The sequence below is a fragment of the Bos mutus genome, chromosome 7 (genome assembly GCF_027580195.1).
Source record: "Bos mutus isolate GX-2022 chromosome 7, NWIPB_WYAK_1.1, whole genome shotgun sequence".
Taxonomy (NCBI): Eukaryota; Metazoa; Chordata; class Mammalia; order Artiodactyla; family Bovidae; genus Bos; species Bos mutus.
This window is the reverse complement of record NC_091623.1, coordinates 90,758,199-90,775,800: the sequence shown is the minus strand read 5'-3', so window position 1 is coordinate 90,775,800 and position 17,602 is coordinate 90,758,199. Positions and strand designations below refer to the sequence as shown.

Below are 17,602 nucleotides of genomic sequence, written 5' to 3'. Positions count from 1 at the left end.
AGGAGCAGAGTGCAGGAGCCTGAGCCATTGTGAAGATGCTGTCCTATCACCCCTCAACCAGGACAGCTGGGGTTCACTGCTTAGAACCTGAGCTCGGTACCCAGAACTGCCACCTCCCCACCTTAACCCCAGCCAGGGCTCTTGGAACCAATTTCCCTGACTCCCTGGACCCCCAGGAGAGGGGAACCACTGGTGGGGATGGCAATCAGGAGGGCAGGTCCTCAGAGCTGTGCTGGAGAAGGGCAGGGGGGAGGGGGGCAGGGCAGAACCCAGAGGCCATTCTGAGGGTGGGTGAGCCGGGAGGGAATGGGGGCAGGCCTTCTGGGGTTCCTGATGACACCCTGAATGGAATGGATGGAATAAAAAGGAGAGAACTTAGGAAACGGAACTCACGTCGTACCATTTGTGCTGTTTGTTTACTTTTTTATTTTGATTTTTTTGCATTTCCGCTTAGCTTGGATAATGAAACTAAACTGGTCAGTTTCATTCCAGTTTCGACAAAAATCAGTTTTCCTTCCTGGTTTTCTGACACTTGTTGTTGTGTATTGGTTCCAAGCCCCGCGGGGAGTGTTGAAAAGCGGGCACACTCCATCCCTCCTGTTTTTCTAGAATTCAGAGCCAAAAGAAACAGTGTCACTGATACTGAATTTTGTTTTAAAAAGGAAAACTTAGGGGGATTTGAAAATGGGGGTCCAAATCACGGTGACTGCCTCCTGTCTGGGCCAGACAGGGGCCTCCGCACTTCCTCTTGCTGCTTTCTCCTCTTCTCTCCGTGTTTTTATAGAGCACGGTTGGTGCGTGACTCTTGGGGACTGGTTCAGGGGATGATGACAGAACAAGACTCTCTTTCCAGCCCTGTGCACATACCAGTGGCATGCCTCCCCTCGCCATCCACCCATCCCCCCATCCCCCACACCCGCGTCCAGGTGATCCCTCATCCCACCCCCATCTGCCTGCTCATCCTCTCCACCTCCACCCCCCTGCCCCGCCCCCATGAGGCCAGAGACGCTTCACTCCCTCCAGTGCCCAGGGCACACCCTCATCCCTCATCCTCCCCTTCCCCTGGGTGAGGGCAGCACACATGGCATTATCCCCAGGCTACCAAAAGGAGAAACTGAGGCCCGGGAGGTGGGGTGGGAACCAGGGAGGCAGAGTCCCAACCTCTCTGCACCCATCCCAGGCGCAGCCCGTGGGCTCTCCTCTCTGCCCCTCTCTCACCCCTGCTCTTCTCCAGCCCTGAGCACAAACCTTCCCGTAGTCAAGGATAATGGCGTGGGGCTAAGGGCCGGGAAGCCTGTACCCCATGTCCCTGAAATTCAGGGAGTCGATCCCTGTCTGAGTGGGAACTTACCCACTACCAGCCAGCCATGCCAAGTTCAGCCCCTGCTCCTGGTTGACAGGCTAATGTAGCCTGTTCCCTGTTACCAGGTCCTGGGAGCAGGGTGGCAAGGCTGTTGGCCACCCCCAGAGCCTTCTCCAGGGATGCCCCCAGCCTCCCGGATGTGGCTCATCCTCAACAAATAAGGCTAATGAAAGGAGCCAGGGCACTACCCCGTGAGGTGCCCACCTCCCACCGCCTTCTCCTTTGTTCAGCCAGCAGGGAACACACTCCCAGGGCAGGAAGGGTAGGACTACATTGCACAACTACAGAGGGCTTTTCTGTGTTGTAGACAGTGTCCACGGTACCACCTGGAGTTGTGCAACTCTGTGGCCATGAAAAATAGGATACGGTCGGGGTAGTCCAGGCTGGGTATGGGGCCAGGAACACAGGGATGTACCAAATTATCCTCCATGTCCAAGAGCCACAGGAAAGCATCCTGGCTCTCCGCAATGGGAATAAATTCCCCTCTGTCCCCTCCTGCTCCTGCACTCCCCATTCTCTCTCTTACACAGATGTGCACACACACACACACACATATACAGGTTTCCCCTGTCTCCAGAGCCGGGCTAATCTCAGACGTTGGACACAGTCAAGCCTCTCTCTTATTCCTTTAAGGATTCCAAGAGTCATTTTGGCAGCTTCCTGGGTCTATATCTTCCACCCCCAAAGGTGCTTCCACTTTGGGAAAAAATCACTTCTACACCTCTCCTCCCATTCCCAAGTGGAATCAGTTTCTGAGAGTTGAGAAAGGAAAGCTGAGCCTGAAGCAAGCTGAATGGAAAGCCTTAGCCACTGCCTCCATTCTCCTGGGTTGGGATGATTGGGAACGAGGGCAAGGGGGTCAGAAAAGGATATACTGACAAAGTTGTAGCTTCCTCTTCCAAAGCACCCTGTTCAACAGGATGAGGATGCATCAGCTTCCCTGGTAGGCTCCCCTCCTCCCTTCTCCAGACACCCCCTCCTCTACTACCGCTCTTTGGCCAGACATACCTACATACACACTGCCCTACTACAAGGACCAGCCTCCTGCCTCACCTGAGGGAGATACCCTAAGGCCCACAGAGACTCCAGCTGTCTGCTCATCAACCGCTTCCCATCCTCCAGGCTAGATTGGAGGCCACAGGGTTTTTGTAAGGGACTTTACAGCCAATGGCCATCACCCCCTGTAAGTTCAAGGGGCTACTGATGGTTGGTATACACTAAAATGCTAAGAGGTATATAGTACATTCACCTCTTGGGGAAGTTTACTGATGAACCGTATTGACCTGTTACTAAGGGGACACTGGTGATGGGCTTACCTAATTTCCTAAATTAAAGAGGCAGAAGAGCATAGAGCCATCTTTGAGTAGGGGGCTAGGGGCGGGGGGGTCAGTCTGGCCCTGTCTGTAAGCTTCCCTTAAGTACCTGGCCTTGCTGGGGTTCAGAAGAGCATACAGGGCTGGGCATGTCTCCCAGAAATCTGCAAGACAGGAAATCACTTGGAGGGAGAAAGGCAGCTAGGGAGCAGAAGGAAGTGGACCTTGGGGGTAAGGACAAGGTCAGGGAGATGGGAGTGGGTGGTTCTATGTAGGAGGCAACCAGGGAGAATGAACTCCCCCCAGAGCCAGGCAGTGACAGAGGAGCAGGTCATGGGGAGAGGGCAGGCGTCCCACGCAGCCAGTTGGCCCCCTGATGTGGAAGAGGCTTTGGGGTCTCCAGGGAGCCTGCTTTAGTCCCCCAGCATCATGATTCTGGCCATCCGAGACCAGATGCCCCACACCAACCCTGGGCCCACCAGCTTTGGGATGCTGGTAATTCAGGCTTCTCTCCACCCTCACTTGTCCCCCACTAAGCTTTCCCCATATATACTGCTCCAGAGAAGCCTTCCCCAAACTGCATGTTCACAATGATTCCTCAGAAAAATGACTTCCAAGGTCAGATAAGTTTTGAACAAACTGGAAAGTTCAGCTCTTTCCTCCTAAATAATTCCTTACGGCCTTTCATATACTAACGTGCACCGCAATTCTACCAGGAAACCAGGCAATGGATTCCTCAACTTGTTTGGCCACAGAACCCCTCTTCGAGAGAACAGATGAGACATCTCCAAGGCCCCTTTTGTTGTGGGCACACAGTCTAGGAACAGCATTCCCATTCTCCTTTGAGCTTTCTGGAGGCTGCTGCATGGATGAGAAATCCCACCCAGGGCCCTGGCGAGAACCCTTTGGTAGGGCCTGGAAGGAATGGCTCCCCAGAACTTGGTATTCCAGAAAGCTCCCAGCCTCCCAACCCTCCCCACCCCACACCCCACCTGCTGACTGTCTGGCACCAAGGGGCTACAAGTCTGGCTTCATGGGGCCCCAGGCATGAGACTTCAGAAGGGAAGTCTCAAGGACCATTAGGACCTTTAGGCAGTAAGTTCCCAATTTCCCCCACCCAGCTTCCCCAAACCATCTTTTCCCTACCCCCACCCCTGCTTCCCCACCACCTGGAGCTGCATCTATTAGAAAGATTTTGAAGGAGACTTCTGAGCCCTCCACCCAGCCCCGACTCCAGCCCCTCCAGCAACGAGTGTGCCCCAGCGCTCGACTTGGTTTTCTCATTCATCACTGTGCACTTTGATTTCTAACCTAAGCCTCGCGGATGATGCCAGTTTGTTCTGTGATTTTTCCCCTTTTCCTTCTCCAGATGTCCAAACGGATTCTTCGGACAGAGATGTTTGGAGAAACTGCCTTTGCGATTGTACATGCCAGATCCTAAGCAAAGTATGTTTGAAGATACAAACACAAGTCCCTGCTCCTTAGAAAGCTTCTGGGTGCAGTCCCCCCCACTCCCCCCTCATTGTAGGACATAGGGCCAGGGGTGCTGGTTGTTTTGATCTTTGGCTGTTTTTGGTTTCCTTTTTGTATTTTTGGTTTGTTAGTTCTTTTGTTTTGCTTTTTCATTTTTGGCCTAATCCTTGGGTTTAAAGTTCAGGGCTGCAGGTAAGGGGCAGAGTGGTGAGGCCGGTACAAATGGTTAACAGTGGCAAGGAACCCAACTGGCATTGGCAGGAGCCTGTGCCGGGGTGTTGCAATGCCTGTGTCTTGCTATCCTGGCTCTCTCTTTCTGGTTTTCTTTCTTTTGGTAGGTGTCCTGTGGGATACACCGGGGACAGGTGTCAGCAGTTCGCAATGGTCAACTTCTCCAGTATGTCTCTTTCTTCTATTTCTTTCCTTCCCTGCTAACTGACAGTTCTTCCCCACCCCCACCCCCCACCCCGTGGGAAGGATGGGGGCCTTGCTTTCAGAGACTGGGGGAGGGGAATGCGGGGGTGTCCTCTCAGTCCTCATCAGACACCTGTGCGTCTTACCGAACCAAACTTGGGTCTGCTTGCCCAACATGCAGCAAAGCTAACCTACCAAACCAGGTTGAGGGGAAAGAAAGAATAGCGCCTGTTGCAAGGGCGACAAGCAGAGGACTCCAGGGAAGGGATTTGAAAGACTGTGGGCGGATGGGGTCATGAGGTATGTGTTCAGCTCGTGCTCAGTCTCTGACTGGCTGGTGGCAAGGGAACAGGGTGATGCTTCAGGAATCTCAGTCATCAACCTTCTGGCTCCACTCAGCCTGGGCCTGCGTAGGGGTGGTCATCACCTGCTGGGGGTTTTAGTATCTGAAAAACAACTCAAGGGTATACCAGAGGTCCCAGACTTTGTTTTATGGCTAAACTCGTATTATTTTGTCTTGTTTGATTGTTTTCCTTGGTTTCTGCACTTTCTCACTTCTCTGATTAAATGTGCTCTTTGGAACTCGATGAGAAAGCCCTAGGAGGCTAAAGCCTTTCTACAAACAAGAGGCAGGGGTGACTGGGGAGTCATTCCTGGGGAAGGACCTACAGGGCCCTGCTCAGTTTCATGCAGAGGAGACTGATACAGCGCCTGCCTCCTCTGCTTGGGCACAGTCACACTGGATTCTCTTTGCAGCTGGGCAGAGCCAGGCTCAGGTCTCTTCCTCACCAGGGGTCAGGCAGCCTGGCCAGGATGGGAAGAAGCATTTGCAGAGCCCTCACCTGCCTCTGAGAGCCTGTTTGAAGATGTCAGGCTGTTGGGGGGCTGTGGGGCGCAGGGCTAGGCAGTGAGTGTGTGCCTGTGTGTTTGAGAGAGAAACAAGTTCTCAGAAAGCCTGCCTTTGGATCTGGGATCTGGCCAGAGTTTGTTTTGGTTTGATTTGGGGAGATGGGGAGAATTGGAAAGGAGGATTGAGGGAATACAGGCCCCAGGGCAGGGGTTTCCATGGAGACTAGAGACATCTATGTGGCTAAATGTTGGTGGAGGAGGAGGTTATTATTTGTTGCTCAACATGGACTTCCCTAGTGGCTCAGCAGTAAAGAATCCACCTGTAATGCAGGAGCCTTGGGTTCGATCCCTGGGTCGGGAAGATCCACTGGAGAAGGAAATGGCAACCCACTCCAGTATTCTTGCCTGGGAAATCTCAAGGACAGAGGAGCCTGGCGGGCTACAGTCCATGGGGTCGCAAAGAGCTGGACATGACGTAGCAACTAAACAACAAAGATTGTTAAAACTCAGAGGGAATAAGAAACAGAGGGGTAACTGGCGACTCTCTCCAGGTCATCTCTGGTCTGAGTCCCCATCCAGGACTTCATTCCCTTCCTCTCTTCCGCTTCTGAAAGTGGAACTTTCTGGTTTGCAGTGTGTTGAGACTAGTGTGAGCCCTGGAGCTGGGGGATGAGGCCATGACTGTGGCGGGTTTTATCTGGGGCTGGGAGCAGTTCCTCCGAGCACTGTCAAGTGGCGGTGGAGCAGAGCAGAAAGCCACGGACTGGCCGTGGACTCCATCTGGGGCCCAATGGTCCATGGCCCCCATCCTCCAGAGCACCCTAGGCCCCTGATCAACCTACCACCCACCTCCTCCTCTCCAGGGAGGACAGATGGATCCCCTGAGGAATTCGAACTGGATTGATGGTGCCTGGCATGAAGGGGCTGAGGGCAGGACCCAGGGGGTCGCTTAGGCAGCCCTTGGAAAAAAGAGATTTGGGGCTCAGGATAGAGAAAGGAGCCTCCCCACCCTTCTCAGACCGTAGCGTGAAAGGCTAGATGTTCCCCCTGACAGGAACCTGGAAGCCAAGATTTGAAGAGGAGAGTGGAGGCGCCAGGGAGGTGGGGGCTGGTCAGCCCAGATGATCAACTATCTTAATAGAGTGTTGGGGGCAGCTCTCTCCCCAGTCCCCTCCCATTCAAGGCCAGGGAGGAAGGCCGTGGGGATAGGAACTGAACCTGTGGGCATGCGGCCCAACAGAATTCTCCTGAGCCCAGGCTCCAGGACCAACTGCAGAGTCAGATCAGCCCTATTGGAGGACTGCAAGTCAGGAGGGTAGAGCAGCCAGTCAGGGCTGAGGACCAGGAGAGAGACAGTGGAGGGCCTTTTCCTTCTCCCCCTTCGGCCCAGAGCCTCCCTAGCTTACGGGACTGTTCTGGACAGGGAGTCCCAGTGCATCCTGAATCAGAGCAGTGGAGCCTCCAGAACTCGGCCGCCGTCCAAGCTTTCCTGCCAGCTGGGCGTCTTCAGCTTTCAGCTCAGATCTCCCGGGAGGGTCAGCCGGGCTCCAGGAGCCCAGGAAAGACTCTGGAAATGCAGCCTTTCTGCCTAGTGTTATTGAGATTCTTGCTGGCACCTTTTGGTAAAGGATTTATAGTCTTCAAGCACTTCGCCCGGAGTACTTCATGCACTGCTCTATCAGATAATTATTGAGAAGGGAGTGTAAAATGCTAACTTAAGTGTTCAGGCTTGGATTCAGAGGGACCTGAATAATATTGCCAGCAGCTAAGCTTACTGTTCTGGGGGCCTCGTTTAACCTCTCTGATTTTCTCATCTGTAAAATGGGGATAATGGCATCTATGCCCTTAGGCTTGCTGTGAGGATGAAACGAAGGGAGACACATGACAGGCTTAGTCGAGGACCTGCAGTTGTTGCTTGAACAAAGCCAAGCTCTTCTCCCAGCTACTGCTGGCCTGGGGGTGAGGGCCCCCCAGAGGCTGACTCTCAGCACATCCTGAGCAAAGTGTCTGACCTTCCCGCTCTGTCCAGACAGCCTCTAGACCTGCAGCCACAGTAACTTCCCCTTCTTCCCCTGACAGCCCCTCCACTTCCCAAGAATCAAAACCTGTGCACCTGGATACCCCTCACATACAAGAGCACAAATCTGCACACACACTCACAAACACACGAGCACATGCCTGCACTCACACGCCAACACACACGTGTGCTGACACCTGCTCACACAGGCACACACACACGAGCACATGCTCTAGGGTCCACATCAGGACCTCCTCATCCAGGAGCCTGAGACTGTGTGTCTCAGGGCCTGTCCAGGATGGAGACTTTGCCTGTTGTCTGATCAGCCAGCCCTGCTGGGAGTTCAGCAGCAGGTGACCATGGTTACTGGTCAGTATGCAAATTTCTGTCCAGTAGGACCTGTCTGTGACTTGGTGGTGTCACTCTATGCTGGCTGAGTGGCAATCAGTGAATATGATGAGCAGAAGACTGTTTGGTTTTTTGTTTGGTTTTTGTTTTGCTGGGGCTGACATAGCTGCAGGCCCCTCAGAATCCACCCATGGGGCAAGGGAAGCAGGGCTGCCTTCTAGGGGCTGGCCGAGCCCTCAGTCACATAACCAGCACTGGCCTTTGGCTCAAAGGGAAGGCCAGTCAGGAGCCCCCAAAGCTGCTGCTATACTGCTTGGTTCCCAGAGGAGTGATACAGGAGAAAACTCTTAAATGACTTTGGGAGCCCTGCTCACTTCTCCAGGTGGTCGTTGTCCTGAGGACTAGCCAGTCAGGCCTGCCCAGGGACTCATTGGGCAGGAATAGCCATGGCTTAGGCCCAAGAGATCACAGACCTGGCCTCTAGCCTCCTTTCTGCCTCCAAATTTGCTGTGTGACCTTGGGGCACCACTGGCCCTCAGCTGCCTCATCTAATACAAACACCACCACAAGTAGTTCTGTCAGCCTCTGGGGTGCCGTGGCCAAGTGGGCTCTTCTCTCCTGGGAGCCTGGGTGCATATCCAAATGCTGTGAGCTCTCTCGAGCTGCCTGGAGGGTCCCCGGGGCTACAGGATTAGCTGCTCAGTGAGAGCTGCCCCTGAGGATCCCTTGAGTCTGTCAAGTTTGTGCTGCTTGCTTAGCACAGCTGGCCAGCCCAGGGAGGTCCCAGGAGGGGAGAGGACTCGCTTTGTTAAGAATTCCTACCTCCCAGCAGTACATGTAAGACCACAAAGAGATCACCCTCAAAGTCAAATTTAACAGGAGTTCCCAGGAGTGTTCATGTTTGGAAGAGCTGGGGATCATGCTTCAGGGGTGTGGTTGCTGCATGGAATCGGGGGATCAGAGCCCCAGAATCTTCCTCAAGGCTCTTTCAGTCAAAGCTGTCCTGCTCGCCTGCCCTTTTCCAATGGCAGAGCCCTCTGGACTCCCTGTCATGGAGCAAAGGAGAAATCCAGGGCTGGACACACATGCCCATGCTCGCCTCCCTCCACAGGAGATGAGAACCTCAGAACACAACTCCACCTCCTCCTGTGCTCTGGGGGAGCTTGCTCTGCACATGGGGAGGCCATGGAGAGGGCCTGGCCCACCACCTTGCCCTCTTCTTCTCCCTGGCTCCGGGCACCTTTGACACATGAGGAAACAGAGACTGTGACTCGCCCACATGCACACAGCAAACGGGACAAAACAGAGACTTGAAGCCCACACTCAGATGCTGGCTGCTACCTTAGAACGCTAGGTGTACTTTTCAAAAGCATTGGAGAGATTTCTGGGCTCCCACCCCAGAGCCCAGTTCCGTTGGCCTGGATGATTCTGAAGCACAGAGGGGTTGCAGACCTTTCAGGGATCCCGTAGCCAGGCCTGATCCCCACTCAGCAGATGAGAGACTGAGAGCCAGACAGGCAGGGAACTCTGGGGTCGCACAGCAGGTCAGTGCCAGAGCTGATTCCTGGGTGGGCCCTCTTATCCGAGCCTTCGATATCCTGGGCATCTACCTCGAAGGGCCATGAGATTGCACACTCACAACATGATCCCACTTCAAAGAGCACAACTGGCTGCCATGCAGGGGGCACAGGTGTTCTACAGGTGGCACGCCTGTCTCTTTCTCCAAGTTGAAGTTTGCTTTCCTAACTAGTGAAAGTAGGCTGACACCCCAAGGCCTCACCCCTGCAAGTTTCTAGGATGTTGGGGGTGTCAGGTGGAGAAGTGACCTGCTCCCCTCCCCACTCCTGCTCCCCACAGACTCTGAGCCTCTATGCCAGGCTCCTAGTAGGTAGGCAGGCCAGTGAGGCCCGAGGGGACAGGACAGGGACAAGGGGCCAGTGTGAGTACCCTCTGCGCTCGTTCTGAACAGAAAAAAGGGCCCCGTGAATGAGCTCAAGCAGAGCAGGCTGTCTCCAGGAGGGGCTGGCTCTGGAGCTGGGAAGGGGAGTACGGGGATGCCTCTGACCCCTGCCCCCCACTCACTTTCCTCCCCGGGGACATCTGCCAACTGACTTCTGCCCCTCCCCACCAGGTACTAACCCCACAGCTCATCTCTAAAGAACCCGCCCTGCCTGCTGAGCCTAACCCTTCTTCTCCCTACCCCCCAGCAAGGGCTCTTGGGGGCTGGGTGCCAGGGAAGGGGCTCAGGAGGCCGGGAGGGGACCCTACTAACCTGCCTTCACCTCACAGGCTGCTGCTGGTGTCTGAAGAGTCCTGACCAACGTTTCTCTCTCTCTCTCTCCTGCCCTTCCCCCATCTCTGTCTGTATCTCTCCCTCCATCCTTTCCCCCTCTGACCCTCCTCTCTCCTGCACTGCCAGAGCACCTTGGATTTGAACTAAAGGGTACGGAGCCTCTATGTATGGGTCAGCACCATCCACACAGCCCCTCTCCTCAGCCTCTGACACCATGTGTGCTGGATGTTGAGTTTCCTTTTCCCCAAAATGGAAAAGGGAGGATTTCAGAAATCCCCCTGTCCCTGCCAGGATGTTCTGTAGTAAACTACGTGGATGTGGGGGAGACGAGAAAAGCTTATGCACGGCAGGGTGCCCTGGGGTTCAGACTGTGCCCAGTGTACAGCAGTGCCCCCTTGCCTGGGGCTGATCACCATGGTACTCAGGGGAACAGGCCCTGTGAGCTGTATGCAGCCCAGTGGGTTGGCCAAAAAGCCAGGTCCCTCGAAGAGTTGGTGTCCAGAAGCCACGGAATCTTGCTTCGGAGAACTGTGCAGAGAGGCAGCCCTTTCCATTTGACTTTAATCCTCCTTCCTTTTCCCATTTCCATTTCCATTGCTTTTCATTCTGCACCAGGCTGGCAGCTGATAACACCTATTTGTCTCTGCCCCCTGCCTCATGTTTGTCTGCCAGGCTTTGCCATCTGCTTGAGGCTGTTACTCCTATCATGATCTCTCTCCATGAGGGCACATGTGTTTGTCTATGGGCAGCACCAGCGAGGGTCTAGGGTGGGCTGGTACCTCCTGCCTCCCAGCTCAGAACCTTACCTCCCTCCTGTGACTGCCCTCTGGCCCCTGGAAGATGCCCTGGGCAGGAAGGGACTCTGAAGTCCATCTTTCCAGCTCTCTGGCCTTGTGCTGGGAGCGTCCACCCTGGTCCATGCATGTTATATAGCTGAAGAGAAGCAGGAGCTCAAGAGGGGTTGAGGCTTCGATGCAGTCAGACCTCAGATGTGTGTGGAGCTGGCAGTTATGAAAAAGCTGTTCATGTGGCAGGTTGGGGGAGGCCCTAGTTCCCCTGCCACCTAACCACCGTCAGCTGTTCTCAGAAGATGGAGCTGAGAGTCTATGTGTAAGAGTATGTCTGTCTGTCTATCTGCTGTGATGGGGTGGGGAGGAGAGGGGTCAAGTCTGTGGTGTCCGTGTGATCCTGCCAGGGGACACAGGGGTGAATCTGTAGGTGTGTGTGTCTGTGTTGTCATGGGGGTGCTGATGTGTTTACACCTTGTTGGATCTCTCAGTGCAGGGTGTGAGCACACGGAGGGGTGCAGTGGGTGCAATCTTTGTTGTTAAGAGCTGAGCATGAGCAGTGGGTGTGGAGGCAAGTGTGAGCATCTGTAATGTGACTGTCTGTAAAGGTGGTCTGTATATTCATTCACTCACCGACTCAAAAACATCTCCTGAGCCCCAGAGTTGGCCAGACCCTGGGGATCTAGCACTCAGAGTTGCTGCGCTCCTGGCAGAACAAGCAAACAAGAAAGATATCAGGTGGTGGTAAGCATTATACATAAAATACTGGGTTGGCCAAAAAGGTTGTTCAGATTTTTCCATAAGATGTAATAGAAAAACCCAAATGAACTTTTTGGCCAGCCCAATATAAGGGAATGGGACAGTACCTAGCCAGGGTGAGGACTGACTCTAACTAAGTGATCAGAGAAGGCTTGTCCAGTGAGGTGACGTTTGGGCTAAAACTTGACAGAAAGTAGCCAGCCCTGCAAACAGTAGGTGGGGGTAGAGTGTTTATGGTGGGGATACAGCAAGTTAGGGATGACGTGGATGGGCCCGCCTTGTTCGGTGGGCAGGACTGCCAGTGACTCTGAAACACAGCAGATATGGGGGAGAGGACCACAGATGGGATCTAAAGGAAGGGACCGCGTGACTCTGGGTCTTGTGGGCCACGGTAAGGCTTTTAGGTTGTATTTGAATTGCAGGGGGATGCCAGTGTGGGTTGTTAAGCATTCTTAAAATGATCTGCTTTATGATCTTTATGAGGAGTAAAATGATCTGCTTTATGACTGGAAATCAATGTGGCTTTGGGGCAGAGAATAGACTGGGTGAGGGGACAGGATGTGGAGGAATAGAAGCAGAGAATCCAGTCAGAAGGTGGACAGCTGTCCAGGGAAAGATGACATCATCTTGGACAAAGCTGGAAGCCCCGGAAGAGGTAAGAAGTGGTCAGATCTGGGATCTATTTGGGAGGTAGAGCTGAGAGGACCTGCTGATGGATCAGGTACCAGAGTGGGTGGGGAAATCAGGAACGAACGATGCTGAGGCTTGGAGCCTGTGCAGCAGGAAAAGTGATGCTGCTGCCGTGGAGATGGGAAGGGAAGAGGGCAGGTGGCAGGGTGGGCAGAGGGGGTCAGTGCATCTGCCTGGCTGTGGCCCTTGGCTGTAGGAATCTGGAGCTAGGGGAGAAGTTGCTACAAGAGAGAAATGTGAGATTCAGCGGCATACAGATGGTATTTCCAGTCTGAGTCTGAGTGAGATGATGGAGGGAGAGAGGGCAGGTAGGGAGAGGAAGACACCTGAGAGCTCTGGGCCTTTCTACCCTGAAGCCCACATGGAAGAGCGGGGAGCAGCAACTGAGACAGAGATGAGCCAGTGCAGGAGGAGGAAATCCAGGAGAGAAGGCCAGCCGGGGAAGTGAGCCCAGCTGGGGGAGTCTGCTGAGCGGGACGTGAATGGACCAGAGGCTTGGCAGCAGGGGGTTGTTGGTGACCATGACCAGAGTGGTCTCAAAGGAGTGACGGAGACAGAGGCCTGACTGGAGGACTGAGTGGTGGCCAGGGAGGAGAACCACAGGCCAAACGAGGACCACAGAGCCCAGAGGTGGGGATCTTGGGTAAAGGGCTGTTTGTTTTACGGCTCTGCACGACTGTGTGTCCTTTGACCTGATCACGTGCACGGCGGATGTGCGTGAGTGTATCCCTGTATCCCTGTCAAGGATCTGTGTGTCAGCCAGGCGTAGTCCTCCAGGTATGTGTGTCTGGGCGTCTGTACCCTGTCTGTGCTGCTGGGTGTACCTTTGCCACAGGAGGCACTGCAAGCCTGGGGGCCTAGGCACATTGCCCAGGGTTCCACCAAAGTGTTGGATCTGGTGCCCACTTATCCCAGTCTGCTGGGAGGGAGCAATGTGGAAGGGCCGGCCAGCAGGTGCAAGTGGGAGTGAGGGTGACCATGTTGTGTGCTATCCCCTTTTTCCTTCTCTTCCTCTAGGCTTTCTCTGTTCTAGAAGGCTGCCCCAACAAAAAGCGGGGGTAGAGGGGATGGTCAAGTCTTTCTTAAGGCTCTGAGGCCCAGCCTAGCTCAGCTCCTTCAGAAGAGTAGAGGTCACTCCTGAGCACACGGCTGTCCTAGGGAGCTGTGCTGTCACTTGTGGGCTCCCCACAGGCAGAGACGGGGGGCCAGAGTGGGCCAGGGCCACACTCTGACCAGGCTGTAGGGATAAACCAAAGCCTTTTTCCCCATGCCCACCTCTGCAGGCCTGGCCCACTCTGTCCCTGATCCTGGCACCCCTCCTAAGGCTAGGCTCTGGACCTGGTGTCTAGAACAAGAACAAGCCCAAGAACAAGCTTGTTCTCTAGCCCTGAACAAGCCACGTTCCACCTTCCTCAGGAAGCCAAAGTGGCCAGGTCTCTGCCCAGGGCCTGCATGACCACCGCTGTGAAGACTAGTTTTCCCCAGCCTATCAAGGCTCTTGGCAGCCACTAGGCCATAGTGGGTTACCCTCCCCTATGACCTCGGGACCTTCACCTTCATCCCACCTCCTCCATCCCCCTGCATTTTCCACTCATCAGGTAGAGCACAGGGTTTGGGAAAGTGAACTCAGGTGTAGTCACTTGTGACCAGATCCATGGGTGGGTGGCATTTGGGAGAGCAGGAGGGAGAGAACTGCCTAGGGAGGGAAGAGATGGATGGGAGCCCAAGGTACGAGGGGTAGGGGAGGGTCTGCACCCCTGCCTCTGTGGATCTGCCCCCTGCCTGCCCCCTCACACCCTCTACCCCTGCAGAAGCTGAGGAACTGTACCAGAAGAGGGTCCTGACCATCACTGGGATTTGTGTGGCTCTGCTGGTGGTGGGCATCGTCTGCGTGGTCGCCTACTGCAAGACCAAGTGAGTTGTCGGCACTCAGGCCAACCAGGGGCTGCTTCTGTGGGGACAGGCTCTCCTCTCCAGTCCACCATGCCTGGCCTGGCGCCCCCCTTGCTCTTCTCCTCTGCCCCTTAGGGGCAGCTGGTGTCGGGCCAAAGGGCCAGGCCAAGAAGCAGGAACAGAGTGGGGAGAGACAGACCCCAGAGGACTGAACAAGACTGGTCATAAGCACAGGCATCGAAAGAAGACAGATCTGGGTTCAAATCCAACTCTGCCATTTCCTGTAACCCTAAGGAAATTGATGAACCTCTCTGAGTCCTCATCTGTAAAATGGGCATGATCCTAGTATTGTACCTCAGAGCATCCTGCAGGGAGCATCTGCCCTGTCAAGTAGGCAGACACTGGGGCAGTGTCGGAGGTGGGGAAGCACAGAGAGGGAGGCCCCTTCTCAGGGAAAAAAGAGAGCTCAAAGGGAGTTGCCTGGCCCCACCCAGGAGCAGTCCAGGCAAGACACCTTCCAACACAGAGAAGGTGGAGTTGGGGCCCCCCTGAGTAGAGGAAAGGTGACATCAGAACCTTGGAGCAAGGGGCAGAAACGGGGCTGGACAATTCCAGCAAAACAAAGCAAGCTAAAAGACAAATGCCAGGGAGTATTGACTGTGTTCATGGAGTTTGAGCAGCCCAGGCTAGTTGGAGCAAAGGATGGGGGTCAAGAAAACAAGGTGCATGAGTCTAAAAGAACAGCTGGAGCCTGCATGGCACCATAGGGACTTGAATGTCAAGCTAGGGAGACTGGGTTTATCCTACAGATGGTAGGAAGCCATTGCAGGTTGTAAAGTGATGTAGTGCAGAGAGAGGATTGTCACATCTGTTCTTATCTAGAAAGCAGGAATCTGGGCATGACCACCATTTGGGGGCTGAGCCCTGGGGTCTTGGTTACTGCTGCCCCCATATATGAGATCAAAGGCCTTGCCAACCTTGAGATTTAGGGCCCAGGGAGCCCAGAGAGGAGACTGAGCCCACATAGGAAAACTGAGGCCCAAAACTGGGGCGGGGAAGCAAGCACCATGTTCTAACCTATAATACATTTACTCATTTCAACAAATTTTCATTCAACACCTGCTGAACAGACACCAGGCCCTGCACCAGGCAAATGGCCAGGGCTCTAAGCAAGAGGTGTGGGATCATGGGATGTATTTCGGGGGTGCCTAACTTCAGCTGGAGGGCAGGAAGGATTTCCCTGAAAAAAGGTGCATTGTAGCTGGGCCTGAGTCGAGCAGAAGTTAGCAGGTGAAGGGGCACGGAATGTGCTGCAATTAGATGCAAAGGCCCAGAGGCCAGAGAGGCACAGTGTCGGATCAGAAACACGCCCTCCAAGGATGAAGTGAGTGGGGGTGTGGAGAGAGAGTGCTAGGGAGAGGGACAGGATGCTGAAGACCCATGAAGGGTTTGTAGCAGGGGAGTGACATGATTAGACTTGTCGATTACAAAACAGATGTACTGAGCTCTTAACATGTGCCAAAGGAAAGAGGCCCCACAGGTCTTGTTTCCCTGACCACAGCATCCTGTTTTATTTTCTTCATAGCACTTTGCTGAAAGTACTTGTTTATTTATTTTTATTATTTTTTATTTATTTTATTATTATTAGGAGAGGCAGATGATGTGTTTATCATCTGCCTCTCCTACTGGCCTGCAAGCTCCATGAGGGCAGAAACTATATCTGTCTCCTCTGCTCCAAAACTGCATCTTTGCTTTGTTCAGTCACTAAATCACATCTGACTCCTTGCGACCCCATGGACTGCAGCCTGCCAGGCTCCTCTGTCCTTGGGATTTCCCAGGCAAGAATACTGGAGTGGAATGCCATTTCCTCCTCCAGGGGATCTTCCCGACCCAGGGATCAAACCTGCGTCTACTGAATTGGCAGGCAAGTTCTGGCACATAGTAAAAACCCAATCAATACCAAATAAATGAATGAATGAGCAAGTGGGTCAGCACTGTATTGAATATCTTATCTACTCTTCATACTCAGTGGTCTTGGAAATGGATAGATGATCAGTCCATTTTACAGATAAGGAAAGTGGAGCATGGAGAGTTTAAGTAACTTGCCCAGAGTTACACAGCTAGAAAGTAGAGTTCTACTGTCTCAGCAGAGCCAAAGCTCATTACCACTACACTCAGGTACTGCTGAATGCAGGCTGGTAGTGATGATGTAGGGGTCGATTGAAGGGGTCCTGGCTGAGGGCAGCCTGAGCCCAGCAAGAGCAGTAGCAGGAGATGCCATGGCAGTCCAGGGCACAGGTAGCCCAGTTCCCTGGAGTGACAGCTAGGGGAGTTCATGCTTTGTGTGTGTCGTGGGGTATGGGGGTGCCAGGCTAATGCACCTTCTCCTGCAGGAAACAGCGGAAGCAGATGCATAACCACCTCCGACAGAACATGTGCCCTGCCCACCAGAACCGGAGCTTGGCCAACGGGCCCAGCCACCCCCGACTGGACCCTGAGGAGATCCAGATGGCAGATGTGAGTGGTGATCCCTGGACTCTGACCCCTCGCAGTAGAGACGGCCTTCTCATGCCCCCTGCAAGAATGCGCCAGGGAGGCAGCGACCCATCCTGGGCTCAGCCTTGCCTACTAGCCTGGCCTCGCCTCCCCAGGATGACTCAGCCTCACTTGGCCCACTTCCTCAAGGGAGGTCAGGGGCTGGACTTCCAGGGGCCACTCCTGCCCTAACACCGAGTTACATATCCAGTGGACCATCCTCCCCACCGCGTGAAGCTTACTGTCTCATTTCCCCGAGCCCACCAGGAAGGAGGGCCAACTTGGTCATCTGTCACTAACTGCCCCCTCAAACTCTCTGTTGCAGTATATCTCCAAGAATGTACCCGCCACAGACCATGTCATCCGGAGGGAAACGGAGACCACCTTCTCCGGGAGCCACTCCTGTTCTCCTTCTCACCACTGCTCCACAGCCACGCCCACCTCCAGCCACAGGTGGGCACCACCCAGGCCCACAGATCCTGGCAGACTCCTGTGTGCACACCCACAGGGCGTGCACATGCGCATCACACACCTGCCTGGGGACACACACAAAACTCCCTGGCCAGGCTGGGCTCTGTATTAAGGGTCCTAGTGAGCCAGAGGATGGAGGTGGGGAGGCTTCAAACCAGAACCCATCACCAAACGTCCATCCAGGTCAAGAAACAGGATTCCCGTTTCTAGTCTAAACCAGCCCCAGAGGAGCAACAGCGTCACTGTGCTCCCACCTAACATTTAGTTCTGTTTGGACGTCATTAGCACCACTTCCTCTGGCAAAAAGTGCCTGGTACCTCAAGTACCCACAGCTATTCAGTGTCCTCTCCTGAGGTTTCCACGTGAACCTAATCCACCTTAGCCTCTCCAGAGGTA

The 17,602-nt window shown here is 54.2% G+C and overlaps 1 protein-coding gene across 3 annotated transcripts in view; it reads left to right on the top strand.

The window, feature by feature from the left end:
- The window catches only part of NRG2 (neuregulin 2), a 195,169-nt gene that overhangs the window by 169,961 nt on the left and 7,606 nt on the right, over positions 1–17,602 (top strand). For 2 of the 3 annotated variants that reach the window (XM_070374445.1, XM_070374446.1), the window contains exons 5-8: positions 4,046–4,122; positions 14,119–14,221; positions 16,594–16,717; positions 17,061–17,188. In XM_070374445.1, coding sequence (XP_070230546.1) covers positions 4,046–4,122; positions 14,119–14,221; positions 16,594–16,717; positions 17,061–17,188 — 432 coding nt within the window. Of the gene's footprint in view, positions 1–4,045; positions 4,123–4,487; positions 4,547–14,118; positions 14,222–16,593; positions 16,718–17,060; positions 17,189–17,602 lie in introns of all 3 variants that reach the window. The other variant, XM_070374447.1, reaches the window with a different exon arrangement.